The sequence below is a fragment of the Metopolophium dirhodum genome, unplaced genomic scaffold, assembly GCF_019925205.1.
Source record: "Metopolophium dirhodum isolate CAU unplaced genomic scaffold, ASM1992520v1 scaffold1, whole genome shotgun sequence".
NCBI lineage: Eukaryota > Metazoa > Arthropoda > Insecta > Hemiptera > Aphididae > Metopolophium > Metopolophium dirhodum.
The window spans coordinates 97,578-112,093 of NW_026869896.1; the positions used below are offsets into that span (position 1 = coordinate 97,578).

Sequence of the window (14,516 nt, forward strand, 5' to 3'; positions counted from 1 at the left end):
TTGATCATAACTTCTCTCTCTTAAACACTCAATATTAATTGTTGTTCTATTTATGTTTATCGGTAAGGGAAAACCAAAATGTACTATTGATTTTCCCGATAAAACTTCCACTTCTTTGTTCTGAGTTATGGTTAAAAGCCCCACATGGTCCATGAATCATGTGCTTTACAACAATATCATACAGTTCTTGATCTTCTTCTTTATTTGGTATTTCAGCTGTAATTACACTGTCAATTTGGTCTGGTTGGATTTTGTTTGTAAGCCAAAGAAGAAGGTGTATATGTGGTAACCCACGCTTTTGCCACTCAACCGTATACATATAACACCGTGAAGGGCCAAATATATTATGTTTATTAATGAGAGTTAACAGCTTTTGCACCTTTAAATGAAAAACTCGATTTACTATGTCGTATCTATCTTGAGGTTTTGAATTAGTATGGATATTATTTAAGATCTCGGGCCAGTGTGGATTACATGTCATCGTGATGAATAAATCTGGTTTACCATAATTTTTTACGTAAGTCATTGCATCCTGTGTTTTTTCATGAAGATACCTCGGTCCCCCCGTAAAACTTGATGGCAATATAACTAATTGTCCAATGTTATTGCTTTGTTCATTTGAGCGCAATGCGTCCTGTAGATGAATATAACTTTCAGCACGTAATGTCTTTTGATTGTGTCTTATAAACGCCAAACGCTCAGATTCGATTTTGGCATACTGATCAACTATATATTGGTTAAATAACATGCCATATCTAAGTAAATGATTTGAATTGTTCTGGCGTTCCATTATGCGATAGCAATAATAGTTCATACATGAAACTTTTTTTTGTGTAGGAACTCTAGTAACAGGATCGACTTGAGGGATATCTATCGAGTATCCATCTTCACCGTAGGGGAACATTAATGGATATTGAAGACTGTCGTAGGATCGGTGCAATTCAGAAATTATTTGAAGATTGTCATCACGACATCGCAGTACAATGTCTCTTTTGTCGAATTGTTGTCCTGTAATTATAACGGCTACTTCGCTCGTTGACGGAGCATTGTAACGACCGCGATGTTCACCGATTGGAACTTTGTTAGAGTGAATTACCAATTTATAGTCTGTAACATTAGAAGGAACGCTTTCAATGGCTGTTTTAAAAGACTTAACATGTCTATTATGAGTGTTTAACATGTCTTGTAGGGATCTTATTAATATGCTGTCGAGGATCTCTCTGTTACATCGTTTTGATACTTGTGTATCAGGATCGGAAATAAAATAAATCTGCAAACATTTATGGTCATCAGGATGATGTGGAAAAAGACTGCCGGCAACGTGGTAAACCTGACCCTGTACTTTAAAGGTAGGCATAAACCCTTTATGAACTACCTGCTTGCTTCTGAATGAAGTCATTTGGAAAGCATTGTTGTAAGAACGAATTTCGCGTGTGAATTGTTTATGTTTTGTGTGACTTCCATTAAGAAGGGAATTCAATGGTTCTGGTGGTATAATTATATCATCTAATTTTAGTTTGCCATTAGAGCAACATAATGTTTTGCATTCGTCTTTCCATCTTAGAGCAGAACAAAACTGGCAAACTATTGTAGGATTTCCTATAAAAACTGATGGGTCATTTTTGTAATCCACCGTTAACACATAGTTCATAGCAGAATAATCTTTTCTCGACCATGAACCTCTGTCATTAACAACATCATCATTATTTGTTTGTCGTTCTCTACGTACTACACGCTTTCTTTTGGCATCATTCTGAGATCGACCAATGTTTAACTTTCGTCGAGGCATTTTAAAAATGAAAGTAGTACAATCAATTAAATAAATAGTAAATAATTTTATAAATAGTACAATCAATTACGGCTTTAAATGATTAAACCAGCCAACAATCAACAGTTAATAAAATAACAATCAAAATCGATAAAAGACGTGTTCTACCGAAAACGATAGAAAACTATTACACAGTCCATACAACGATAATAATATCAGCGTACGGCGATTTTAAAATAAATACGGAAATCTATACAGTATAGACTATACTAATATATAGAATGAAAACATTGGCAAACAGCGATGCAGTCTACGTAACACACTGAAGGCAACTGTCTTGACGTAACGACTGAAAATAACATCGGCGTATGATTGATATTGAATGCGGTGGATAGTAGTGAGTGGGGGGCGCCAGACGACGCGAGCGCACAATACCTACCTTGGTTATTAACAGTATACATTTATATTATTAAGATATTAATACGAATATTGGATATACATGTTGTTGGTGTACGTGTATAAACACCCGCCGATATCAAACACAATACAATTCGACGAACAAAAAGGTCAGGTTGCAGGTAGCAGGAAACCCGTGGCCCGCACCATATGTACAATAATATATATATAGGTATATACAATTTACACGTTTATTTTAATTAATAATAACTAATTATTTATTAACTTAATCGGACTAATTTTTTGCCTTAAACCTTCTCTGTGATGTCCTCTTTAATTTAAAAAAAATTGCACGACGATTGAATAAGTAGTTTCGGAGATTAGCCCGGACAAAAAAAAGCGACTTAATTTTATAAAGTAGTATAGATTGATAAAATATGTTCTTGTAAGTATTGTAAAAATCTGTTTATTTAACGGATACTAAAATATTTTAAAGAACATTAAGTAAAAATATTGAGACAACGTATTTCTATATTATTATATTGATATTTGATAACATAATAATAATATGTCTGGATTTCTGCAGGTAGAGATTGTGACTATATAGTATAATATTATTATGTATTTATTGAATAGACAGAAAAATATTTGAAGAAACATTAATAAGTACAAATATCGAGACAATGTACTTCTATAATTATTTATAATTATTGAGAGCATAATAAAATTGTATTATAATTTCTAATATATTAATAATATGGACTTCGGTTGTTTTGCTGGAAGACAATATATTTAATATTGTGTATGCGACAATATTTTTAAATTTACCTATAATTATTAATTATTAGGCATGGTCTTAATATTAATTATTTTAATTTATTAATTAATTATATAAGTACCAATAATAAGAGTGGACCTATTATAATATAAAATAAATATTTAAGGTGGCAGTTTAAATACGCCTTGATGATGAACTGTATTTTTATAACCTATTTATTGTAAACACAGAGTTTTAGTTGTACCTATACAAATAGTATTATTAACCATGCAAATTTTACTTTTAACTTATTATGTAGTATTGTATCATTATCCAAGAATGCCCATCAATCAAAATCTAGGGGGGTGACAATAATATTTATTATCACAAAAATAACTAAGTACCAACACACAAAATTGTGTACCTATATTAAATAACAGAAAATAGATGCATAACATAGATTAACGATGTACCAGCTATATTATGATATGTAATATAATGTCATGTATATAATCAGTGAAAATAGTTTATTATTTAGAATTAAAATTTTTCTAATGGGGTAACATGTCGCCTACTTGCACCTCCTAATGAGCGTCTTTGTAAGCAAAATATCAAAATGTTCGTAATACACATTTGTTGACGATTTGTTATAAACAAACTGTTTTTAACCACGATTATATAATATGACTGATTATAGTAGGTATATACGATTATAGTATATCTGCAGCGCGTATTTAATTTATTTTATTTTATTATTACTTATTAGGTACTATAGTTATATAACGCCACCAAAGGCAATCGAATATTTTTATTTTATTTTATTTTATTTGATAATTATACGCCCCGAAGAGCATTTGGTTAACAAAAATAAGCGAAGTAGGTAAATTACATAAGTAGAAAATAAATTGACAATAATAAATAGATAACAGGTAAAAAGAAAAGTGGTAGGACTAAAGTTGGTTTGATAGGTGTAACATTCTGTGGAGAGGCTGGTTGTGACCATACAAGGTGAGATGGGTAGGGATAGAGAAAAGAGAATGGTGTCTAGTAGAGTAGGAGGGAATGCGAAATGAAACAGTGGCTAGTAGGTCGGGGGAGTCGATGGTACCATTGAGGAGAGACGAGATGAACATGAGATCTGCGTGTTTACGGCGAGATGTCAGAGTTGGGATATTGAGAGTGGAGCGTATAACGTTATAATCATGAGCTGTGTGCTCAATATTTAATAAAAAGGCAGCAAAAGACAGGAAACGATTTTGTACTCGTTCCAGACGCAATTGATCACAGGCCAGATAAGGAAACCAAACTACCGATCCATACTCGAGGATGGAACGGACAAGGCTGAAGTAGAGGGTACGGAGACAGGTGGCGGAGGTAAAGAGGGATGTGTTTCGTTTGATGAATATATTATTATTATATCGTCGGCTTAATTCGCAATTATCGTAACTCCAAAATGACAATTTTGAGATTATGATTTATTGTTTTTAGAAAAAAATTAACGCATCGTTTAAAACCATTCTCACTCTGATTAGACAATTTCTCTTCCATGAATCAGCAGTTAAAGTTCCGAAGAAATTATCTTAACTCCATGTAGCCTCCAACCAAGGGAAATTGTCGTATCTCCATAACATGTGATAAAATATTATTAATCCAAAATTAGACGTTACAAATTACAATATTTTTAGTTTTTGATATTATATTATAATATTGAAGTATAATGACGTCCAGATCAAGAACAAAAAAACTGTTAAGTTTAGTTCCAAATAACTATACAAATACTGGTAAAGCATCAATAATTTAATAATACTTTATTGTCTACTTAAAATTTAACCACTATTATTATGAGGACAACATATTTTTTTTATAAAATATAAAATAAAACTATAATATTATTGTAGATACTGACACTTCTGCAGCTGTTAATAATAATGTTGAAGTTGTATTGAACAATGATCTTGTATTAGGTAACCATTCAGAGGAGCAACCTATTTTATATTCAATGCAGTCAATGCTCCTTATTACGACATAGGTACCTATCTATAATCTATATTATAATATAATATTAAGAATAAATGTATAATATTAAGTAAGTACTATTATTTTTGTAACATATCTACCTAATGTATTTTAGGTACTGAAACTGTAGTTGACCTGGTAGTTAATGATAATAATGAAGTTGTGCTAGACAATAATCTTGTATTAGGAAACCACTCAGAGGAGCAACCATTTATATTCAATGCAGTCAATGCATCTTATTATGACATAGGTACCTATATAATCTATATTATAATATAATATTAAGAATAAATGTATAATATAAAGTCAACACTATTGTTTTTACCTCACCTTATGGTTCAGATATAGAAGCAAGTTTAAATACTAATAACACTGAAGATGAAGAAGATTTGTTAAACACTACTTATAATGTTAACGTGCAAGAATCAGATACTGTTGAACTGCCTGAGTCATTTTTAAAAAAAAGAAAGAAACGTGGAAAACCACAAGATTGGAACAAGAATTTTCAAAAAACTAAAAGATTGGAAGGAAAAGAATATTTTGGTAAAAAAAACATTGATGGTGTGTGGAAATATAATGTACACAAATCTGCTAAATCATTGAAAAGTCCTTGCAATTGTGTCCTTCGAACAAAAAAAAATTGTATACTTAATTGCAGGGGCGTGCTCAGGTTTTTCTAATGGGGGGGGGGGGGATAAACTGTATCTTGTTTTGTTTATTGTCATATACACAAAATCTTCTTATATATTGATATTTTAGAAGTAGGTTGATATATATTATATTATGATATAATACTAGATATAGAGCTAAACATACTCAAAATTAACATTTTATAAAATATTTTATTTTATATAATCGGACATAAAAAAGTATAGATCTAAAGACCTAAAGTATAAGTTCAAGTTTTCTTGGCTTCATAGACATTTCATCCAAGACTTCATCTGGAGTAATGCTAATATCTTTATGTACTGCCAACAACGTTAATCCATTCAAACGGTCCTAAAATAAAATGCAAGTAAATATTGAATGTCGGTTAAAGTAATAAGTTAAAGAGTATTGTACTTCAAGCATTGAGTTTCTAGTGAATGTCTTCACCCTCTTTAATGTTGAAAACGTTCTTTCTGGGGTGGATGTTAAAACGGGTAGGACACATAAAATTTTTAGTAACTTATTCAAATTTGTATAAATAGAGGAACTGCAGAGTTGAAGAGCATCTAGGCCAGTTTTAATGACTTCAGAATTGTCCAATATCTTTGTTCGCCATATTTTCAGTTCAGCCAAACTGTTGTCTTTATTTACATGCGGTGAATAAAACTCTGCCAGATTTTTAAAGGATTCAATTTCACTTGCATTTAAGAACTGATTTTTTGAAAAAATAGTCTCAAATCCTATTTAAATTTATAAATTAGTAATAATTATAATTAGTACTAAATATTAGGTAAAAAGAAAAACCTTTAAAAATTGTTTTGTGTGCAGTAAATCTTTCTTCTAATTGTGCAATAAAGAAATCCAAATATGGAATAAATATTGTAGTTCGATAATAATGTTCAACATTTATGTCTGATATTTTATTATTATCAGAATCTGTAAAAAAATTTGCACGATTGGTTTGTCTTTTTGTAATTCTTTTCACCGATAGATTTAAGCTGATAACTTTAGCCATTTCCTAAATTACATTATATTGTGTTTAGAAATTGTTTGATAAAAATTAAATATAAAATTTATTAATTGACTTTGATTACCTTTGCCATTAAGAATATATTATTAAATTCTTGTTCAATATTAATCCTAATATTCTGAAGTGCTGAAATTATATCCTCGGCAAGGCAAACTGCTTCTACTAAGTCAATTTTTTTGGATTGTAATTGCTTACATAGTGGCAATCCATAGGAAAATAAAAACTGTAACAAATGAAGTTTAGTTAAAAAGATTATAAGAATAACTTTAAAACTTTATTTTTTAGAAAATTAAAATAAATAAATTACTTTAGTAATTTGAAGTGAGATCAAAAATTCACTATCAATAGCTTTTAATAATATGGCAGCATCAGTGGCAGAACTGTCGTTCCATTCTGTAATTATTTCTAATGCAGCCACCACACAAGGGAATAGTTCGACAAAATCGTTCACAGCGTCATAACGCTGCACCCAGCGTGTGGCACAAAGTCTTTTAAGTGTTCTGATTTTAGGTTCAAAATCACACTTAATAATATAAACAATTTATTCATAAAAACTGTAAATACTGTATTACCTCAAGAGCTTTTTTCCATGCATCAAATGCTTCTAATACCAATTTATTTAAAGGCTGATTCCTTATTCCACCACATTTTGCAAATACTACACAAAACTTGCAATAAGCACCATTTTTTATTTTTGAGTAAACAAGCCAATTAAATTGAAGCAACCATTTATATTGGAATTTTAAACCTCTTTTCTTATTTTTTTGGTTTAAAGGAAACTCAAATGTTGTCAATGGTAACCATACATTTTTAAGTGCCTAAACAGTAAAAATTATGTACACTAGGTGTAGGTAGTAAGAACACTTTATTTTTATCAGAAATAAAGTCTAAACTTACAGTAAATTTATCAGCATCTGATAATCTACGGTTTACGAATAAGCTTATATCATTTTCATTTGCATGCATACTTTCAGTCTAGAAAATATGAAATTATTAAAAATATTTAAGCAGTTAGGCATTTGTAATGTGTATAAATATAAGTTTTAGTATTGCATATTTGCATAACTAAAAACTGCAAAACTAAATATTATTGCACCACATTGCATAGTGTTAGTAAAAAGATTTTGGAACAGATGCAGTAGGTACATTTTATCCAAGTTTTTTAAACTTTAAAATGTAAATCAATTTTAAGTATTGGGTACTTACTTTATTTAGTGTACTTGGTGTTTTCGTTGAATTTTTACTAGAAGTTGGTTCACAATCATCTTGATTTGTATTTTTAGAAAAATAATCAATAATTTTACGTTTTGACATAATTGTAATAGTATGGTAATAATTAATAAATAATAATTATTATAAAAATATGAAAATTTTTATTTCAAAACGCATGACTGCTACTTTACAACAGTCTACGGCCCGCAGTTATTAGTTTATTATGGCTCGGTTATTGATAACAATAGATTGTGACGGAATCCCGGAACGAACTATTTTGGTCCGTGGTGATGGATATAATCTGTACTAACTGTCGTACTGATATATCGATGGGCGCGTTCCGCCGCGTTCATAACAATATAACATAGATATCGAAACATAATGGACTGAAATGTTTTAATGTTATAATAGTCCATTGGTATCTGATAACGTAATATTACTCACAGATGTGTATCTACTGACTACTATAATATATATTTTATATCTTTGATAATAATTATTAACACAACTTAAAAATTAAAACCAATTATGCATTACCTCTTTTTTCGAGAAAAGCTAAACTAGCAAGAAACTTAAGAAAATGCATAAAAAAAGTTCATGGGGGGGGGATATGACACCCTCATCCCCCCCCCCCCCCGTGAGCACGCCCCTGCTTAATTGTAAAGAAGTTACAGAAACTCAAAGAAACATTATTTTCAAATCTTTTTGGGCTATTATTAATGATGAAGCTAGAATACAATTTTTGAAAAATAATATGAAGATACTCCCAACAGCAAAAAGAAACTCATCAGTACAATATTATTTAGATAACATAAGAGTTTGCAAAACAGCTTGTAAAACTGCATGTATCAAAAACCCCTATTATGTTGAGTATTTGAGTTTTAACTTTTTAAAATCATTTTCAAAAATAATGTTTTTTAAATCAATTCGCCCTGGAAACAAGAAAGGTGATCCAGTGGTCACTGAAATAAAGGCTTTAAAGTATGAAGGTAATAAAAATGTAAGTTATAAACTAAGATTTTCAGAAGACTGGAGCAATCTTCTTTTATCAAGGAATAGCTCTACACAAACCCCATTAAGTATTGAGACACTACCACCATTACACACTCATAGAATCAATATAAAAAAAGAAAAATATGAACAATTACAACAGTTAAAAGCATCAATGGAAAAAGATTATCACTCTTTTTATGACAATTTGCCCAAAGAATAAATATTAATTATGGTATTTTTAATCTTATTCTTAATGATTTAATTTTATAATAATAAATTACTTAAATTAATTAAAAATATATTTGTTATAGATGTACAATATTTACCATTTTGTTACTTAAAAATACTATACTTAAAAAGTTATTTTATTCCTAATGTAATAACTAATAATCAAAGCTGATAATGTATTTTATTTCTTTTTATTATTACTTATATTTTGTTACTGAAAAATTCAGTTATTTCATTCTTTATGTTATAATCAAGGTTGATAACGTTTTATATTTCTATTAATTATTATTTTATATTTTGTTACTGAAAAATTCAGTTATTTCATTCTTTATATTATAATCAAGGCTGACAACATTTTATATTTCTATTAATTATTATTTTATATTTTGTTTCTGAAAAATTAAGTTATTTTATTACAAATAAATAATAAAAAGAGAAAAAACCATAACTCCTGAAAATGTGTGTTTTTTTTTAGAAAAAGTCGTAACTCCTTTCACAAGTTCAATTATTCTAATAAATATATAAATTATTCAAAAAGATCAACAAAATAATAAATAATAAATTTTAACAAATACAGTTATCTGTTAACAATGTTTTTAAATTAATGAGATGTTTTTTATTCTTCCTGAAAAGTAGTCATTTTGGAGTTACGATAATTGCGAATTAAGCCGACGATATGTTATGAATTTATGATATTGTTAACAACTATTTAGAGAGCATGTTAAAATTATATTTTTAGATTTAATTTTTTTTAAAGATTCGTGTTCGACTCCCGTCCGAGCAACACGTATGTTAACGTTTAGTTCGCCTTTATAGCTTCGATAGCGTAAAGACCAGTCTTCTTGATACAGGTCATATGATTTTATTCTCCCGTTATCTTAGTCAGTAATTACCGACACACACAACAGCCGCATTACCTAATTAAACGACCGCCGACCGCTCGCGGTTGTCTCCGGCCCAAGGTCATTACCGGCCTAAGGCTTCCCGATACCTCTCACCTTATCAGTATTCGTAATGAGTTCATCGTCCAAAACTAACACCGCTTCCACAAAGCAAATCAACAAACCACCTTTATCTCCATTAATACTCGTCAAAACCAAAATACCACAAACTAGCAACAAGTCTCCAGACGACTTTTCTGACGATGATATCTGGCAAAAAAAAAAATCAAATAAACGAATCAGATCACCGCTTACCAAATCTCCTTCATACAAAAAAGTAGACTCTAACATTTTCATCTCAAATAACCGCTTCGCACCGCTCTCGCCTACCTCGGCAACTGAAAATGAAAATGAAACTCAACATATGGAAACCTCATCTAAACAGCCCATTGATATCAATAATGATACGAATACTATCAAAATAAATCTTCCACCCCCTATCTTCATCGAAGCGAAATTAAATTACCATACCTTATGTCTCAAACTTAAGGAATTGACCGACACCTCCAGTTTTGTTTGCAAAAGTACCACAAAAGGTGTCAAAATACAAACATTTAGCTCCGATTCCTACAGATCAGTAATCAAATTTCTTAAAGAGGAAGATGTCTCCTTCCACTCATATCAATCAAAAGAAAACAAACCGTTCAGAATCGTTATCCGTAACCTTCACCCTTCTACTGATAAAAACCTTATCTCCACGGAACTATCAGAACTTGGATTTCAAGTCAAAAACATAACAAACGTACTCCATAAATCCACAAAAACTCCGTTGCCCCTATTTTTCGTCGACCTTGAACAATCCGAATCAAATCAAGACATCTTTAACTTAACACTACTCTGTTACTCCAAAGTCAAAGTCGAGACTCCCCATACAAAAAAAGAAATCCCTCAATGCCAACGTTGCCAGTATTACGGCCACACTCGCAGTTATTGTTTTCATAACCCAAGATGTGTCCGGTGTGGTAACAACCACGAATCAACTGAATGTCAAAAAGACCGTTCTGAACCAGCCAAATGCGCTCTCTGCAGTGGCTCGCATCCGGCAAATTATAGAGGCTGCCAAATACACAAAGACCTAATGAAATACAGAAAACTACATCTAAACCCTTCACAAAGAAATAAAAAAGTTCATCAATTCTCCTCTGAAACAAATACCACCCAAGAGATCCCCAATTCTCAAAACTTTCCACCTCTTTCCAAAACCCCCACCATCAGCATACCTCCTGGAAATCATAGTAACCACTGGTCCAAAAATGATATTCCTGCCGAAAATAACCTAACCAATCAACTTACTTCCTTCATTAATGAACTAAAGTCATTAATCAACCCCATGATCTCTCTACTCATGACGCTCATAGATAAATTCACCAAGGATGGACGCTAATCATCTGATTAAACCTATCACCATTTTACTATGGAATGCAAACGGTATACTTAACAATATAAACGAACTACAAATATCTTTAATTGAAAATCAAGTCGACATAGCCATGATTACAGAAACACATCTTACAAATAAATCGACCTTAAAAATATATGGATATAACATTCTGAGAGCAGACCACCCAGACGGCACCGCTCATGGTGGGGCAGCGTTAATCATCTCTAATAAAATAGTGCACACTCCATCTCTTCCTTGTTCATCGATCGATATGCAAATAATTGACACTTCCTTGCTTATTAACTCTATTCCAGTTTCCATTGCATCTGCTTATCTCCCCCCTGGCCGAAAATTCCCTGAAAATGAACTTCTTTTATATCTAACACAGATTAATCATTCATTCCTACTCGGAGCCGACTTCAACGCCAAACACCACTGTTGGGGCTGCTCAACAATCAACACTCGAGGCCGCTCTCTTCAGAATCTCATCATAACCAAAAACGCCAAAGTACTTGCACCACGTGCACCAACCTACTGGCCTTCTCACCAAAACCGCAACCCTGATTTTCTCGACTTCTTCATCTCTAGTCTCCCTAATCATTTTCAGTCAAAGCTAACAAACCTAAATGATCCAGCATCGGACCACACTCCAGTATTGATTCAAATAAATGCCTCAATTTCATCGCACAACAATAATAATTCTTCCAAAATAATCTGGCCAAGGTTTCGTAACATTATGTCATGCAACACTAATCTCAACAATAAGTTAAAATCCCACGCAGACATTGATAATGCTATAAGCACTTTTACAGAAACCATACTCAATGCAAAAAAAATGCTTCCGTTCCGTTACTTGGTCCGAAGTCTGACCATCTTATTACACCTGAAATCAGACAACTTATAACTGAAAAACGCAGAGCCCGCAATCGCTGGCAACATTTCCACTACCCTGAGGACAGGCGAAAATACAATTCACTATCTAATAAACTTAAATCTCTCCTCAAGACTCACAAAAATGAACTTTACAAATCTCACCTTGCTTCTCTATCTCCAAACAATGGCACTCTTTGGAAAAAAACCAAATCTCTTCTACGACATAAGGAAACACTGCCACCACTACTCCGAGATGACAACTCATTAGCAGTTGACGATCAAGACAAAGCCGATCTATTAGCTTCTCACCTTGCTGACTCATTCAAGCCACATTCTTCTCTTCCTAGTCAAAATCACATTGATTTAGTAGAAACATATCTCATCTCTCCACTACCAATGGCCCTACCAGCCAAACACACAACCCCTGCTGAAGTCTCCAACATTATCAAAAACCTGAAAAACAACAAGTCACCCGGACACGATCAAATCTCAAACAAAATCATCAAAAACCTCCCTCCCAAATCAATTATTTGGCTGACTTATATATTCAATGCCCTACTTCGCCTTTCTTATTTCCCTCCCACCCGGACGAATTCAATCATCATAACAATACTGAAGCCAGGAAAACCTTCAAACAGCCCTTCCTCATACAGGCCAATCAGTCTCCTGCCGGCATTTGGTAAAATGTTTGAAAAAATAATACTAAAAAGGCTTATGCCTATAGTACAAAATGAAAATATTCTGCCAGACATTCAGTTTGGATTCCGTCCTAGACACTCAACCAACCATCAACTCCACCGCGTAACCGATTTCGTCTCCTCGGCACTCGAATCAAAAAAATACTGTGCAGGAGTTTTTCTAGACGTCGCGAAGGCTTTTGAAACCGTTTGGCACCACGGACTATTGTTCAAACTTAAAAAAAACATTCTCAGCCCCCTACTATCTACTCTTAAAGTCATACCTTGAAAACAGATCGTTCAGAGTCAGAATCAACACTAGACTATCAACTCACCATGAACTTCAAGCTGGCGTTCCGCAAGGTAGCGATATCGCCCCATTTCTCTACATTTTTTACACTGCTGATATCCCAGTTAGTCAGTTCACTCTCATTGGAACTTACGCCGATGACACAGCCATACTTGCCTCAAGTGTCAACCCTATCCTTGCCAGCCATCAAATCCAAACTCACCTAAACATCCTTATACCCTGGTTCAACAAATGGGGTATTAAAATCAATGAAACCAAGTCATCGCACATAACCTTTTCCTTAAGACCACAAGACTGTCCTCCGATCATCATGAATAATTCCACTATTCCTCATTGCACGGCTGTCAAATATCTCGGTCTCACATTCGACAGAAAACTCACATGGGGTCCTCATCTCAAGGACAAACGAAAACAATTAAATAGTAGACTTCATCTACTTAGACCCTTACTAAGATCTAACACCAACATTCAAAACAAAATCCTTATTTACAAATGCCTCCTCCGACCCTTATGGACCTACAGCATCATACTTTGGGGCCCAACCAAAAAATCAAATGCATACACAATCCAAGCATTCCAATCAATTTGCCTACGTATCATTGCTAAAGCTCCATGGTACGTAACGAATAAATTACTACACGATGACCTCCAAATCAAAACTGTCCAAGAAACAGCCACCTACTTCTACAAAAGATTTCATGGGAAACTCCTCATGAACCACAACCACCTCATCTCCCAACTGGCCTCAAAAACTCTCCCAGACAACCCCACAAGACGTCTCAAACGCAGCTGGTGCAGAGACCTGCTTAACCATTAAAATATATTTAAGAAAACTAAAAATTATTAAATTATTTTTTTTTTTTTTTTTTTTTTTTCTCTTTAACTCATTGTCTAAGGTGACTCGACTGCGAGTCTTCCTTCATGTCACTCAAAGTCTTTATATTACTTTTATCATATTTACTTATTGTATATAATGTACAGATTGTGAATTCTCAATAAACGTCATAGTTTTTAAAAAAAAAAAAAAAAAAAGATATTTTTTTCATTTTTATTTGTTTATTAAATGAAAACATTTTTGTTTATTTTAATAATTAAATAAACTATTGTAAATGTTTTTAAATTATGGTCAATCACAGTTACATAATTGTATCATAATCTGATACAATTTTTTTTAACAATATAGAAATTGTTACACTCCTCATCACTTCTGTGTTGCAGATATAGATTAATTAAGTCATTTTTTTATAGCCCTTCAATATTCTAATCAAAGTCCTTAAGTATTATGT

At 32.3% G+C, this 14,516-nt stretch overlaps 2 protein-coding genes across 2 annotated transcripts; both read right to left on the reverse strand.

The window, feature by feature from the left end:
- Positions 1 to 46: 46 nt before the first annotated feature.
- LOC132953221 (uncharacterized) lies at positions 47 to 1,789 on the reverse strand. The gene has a single exon (XM_061025744.1). It carries the CDS (start codon positions 1,787 to 1,789, stop codon positions 47 to 49), a length of 1,743 nt encoding a protein of 580 aa, XP_060881727.1.
- A 4,033-nt stretch (positions 1,790 to 5,822) lies between these two features.
- LOC132953222 (52 kDa repressor of the inhibitor of the protein kinase-like) lies at positions 5,823 to 7,929 on the reverse strand. The gene is made up of 8 exons (XM_061025745.1): positions 7,822 to 7,929; positions 7,513 to 7,590; positions 7,188 to 7,433; positions 6,923 to 7,138; positions 6,680 to 6,838; positions 6,390 to 6,603; positions 6,000 to 6,325; positions 5,823 to 5,936 (listed from the first exon to the last, which is right to left on the reverse strand). Exons 1-8 carry the CDS (start codon positions 7,927 to 7,929, stop codon positions 5,823 to 5,825), a joined length of 1,461 nt encoding a protein of 486 aa, XP_060881728.1.
- Between the last annotated feature and the right edge of the window lie 6,587 nt (positions 7,930 to 14,516).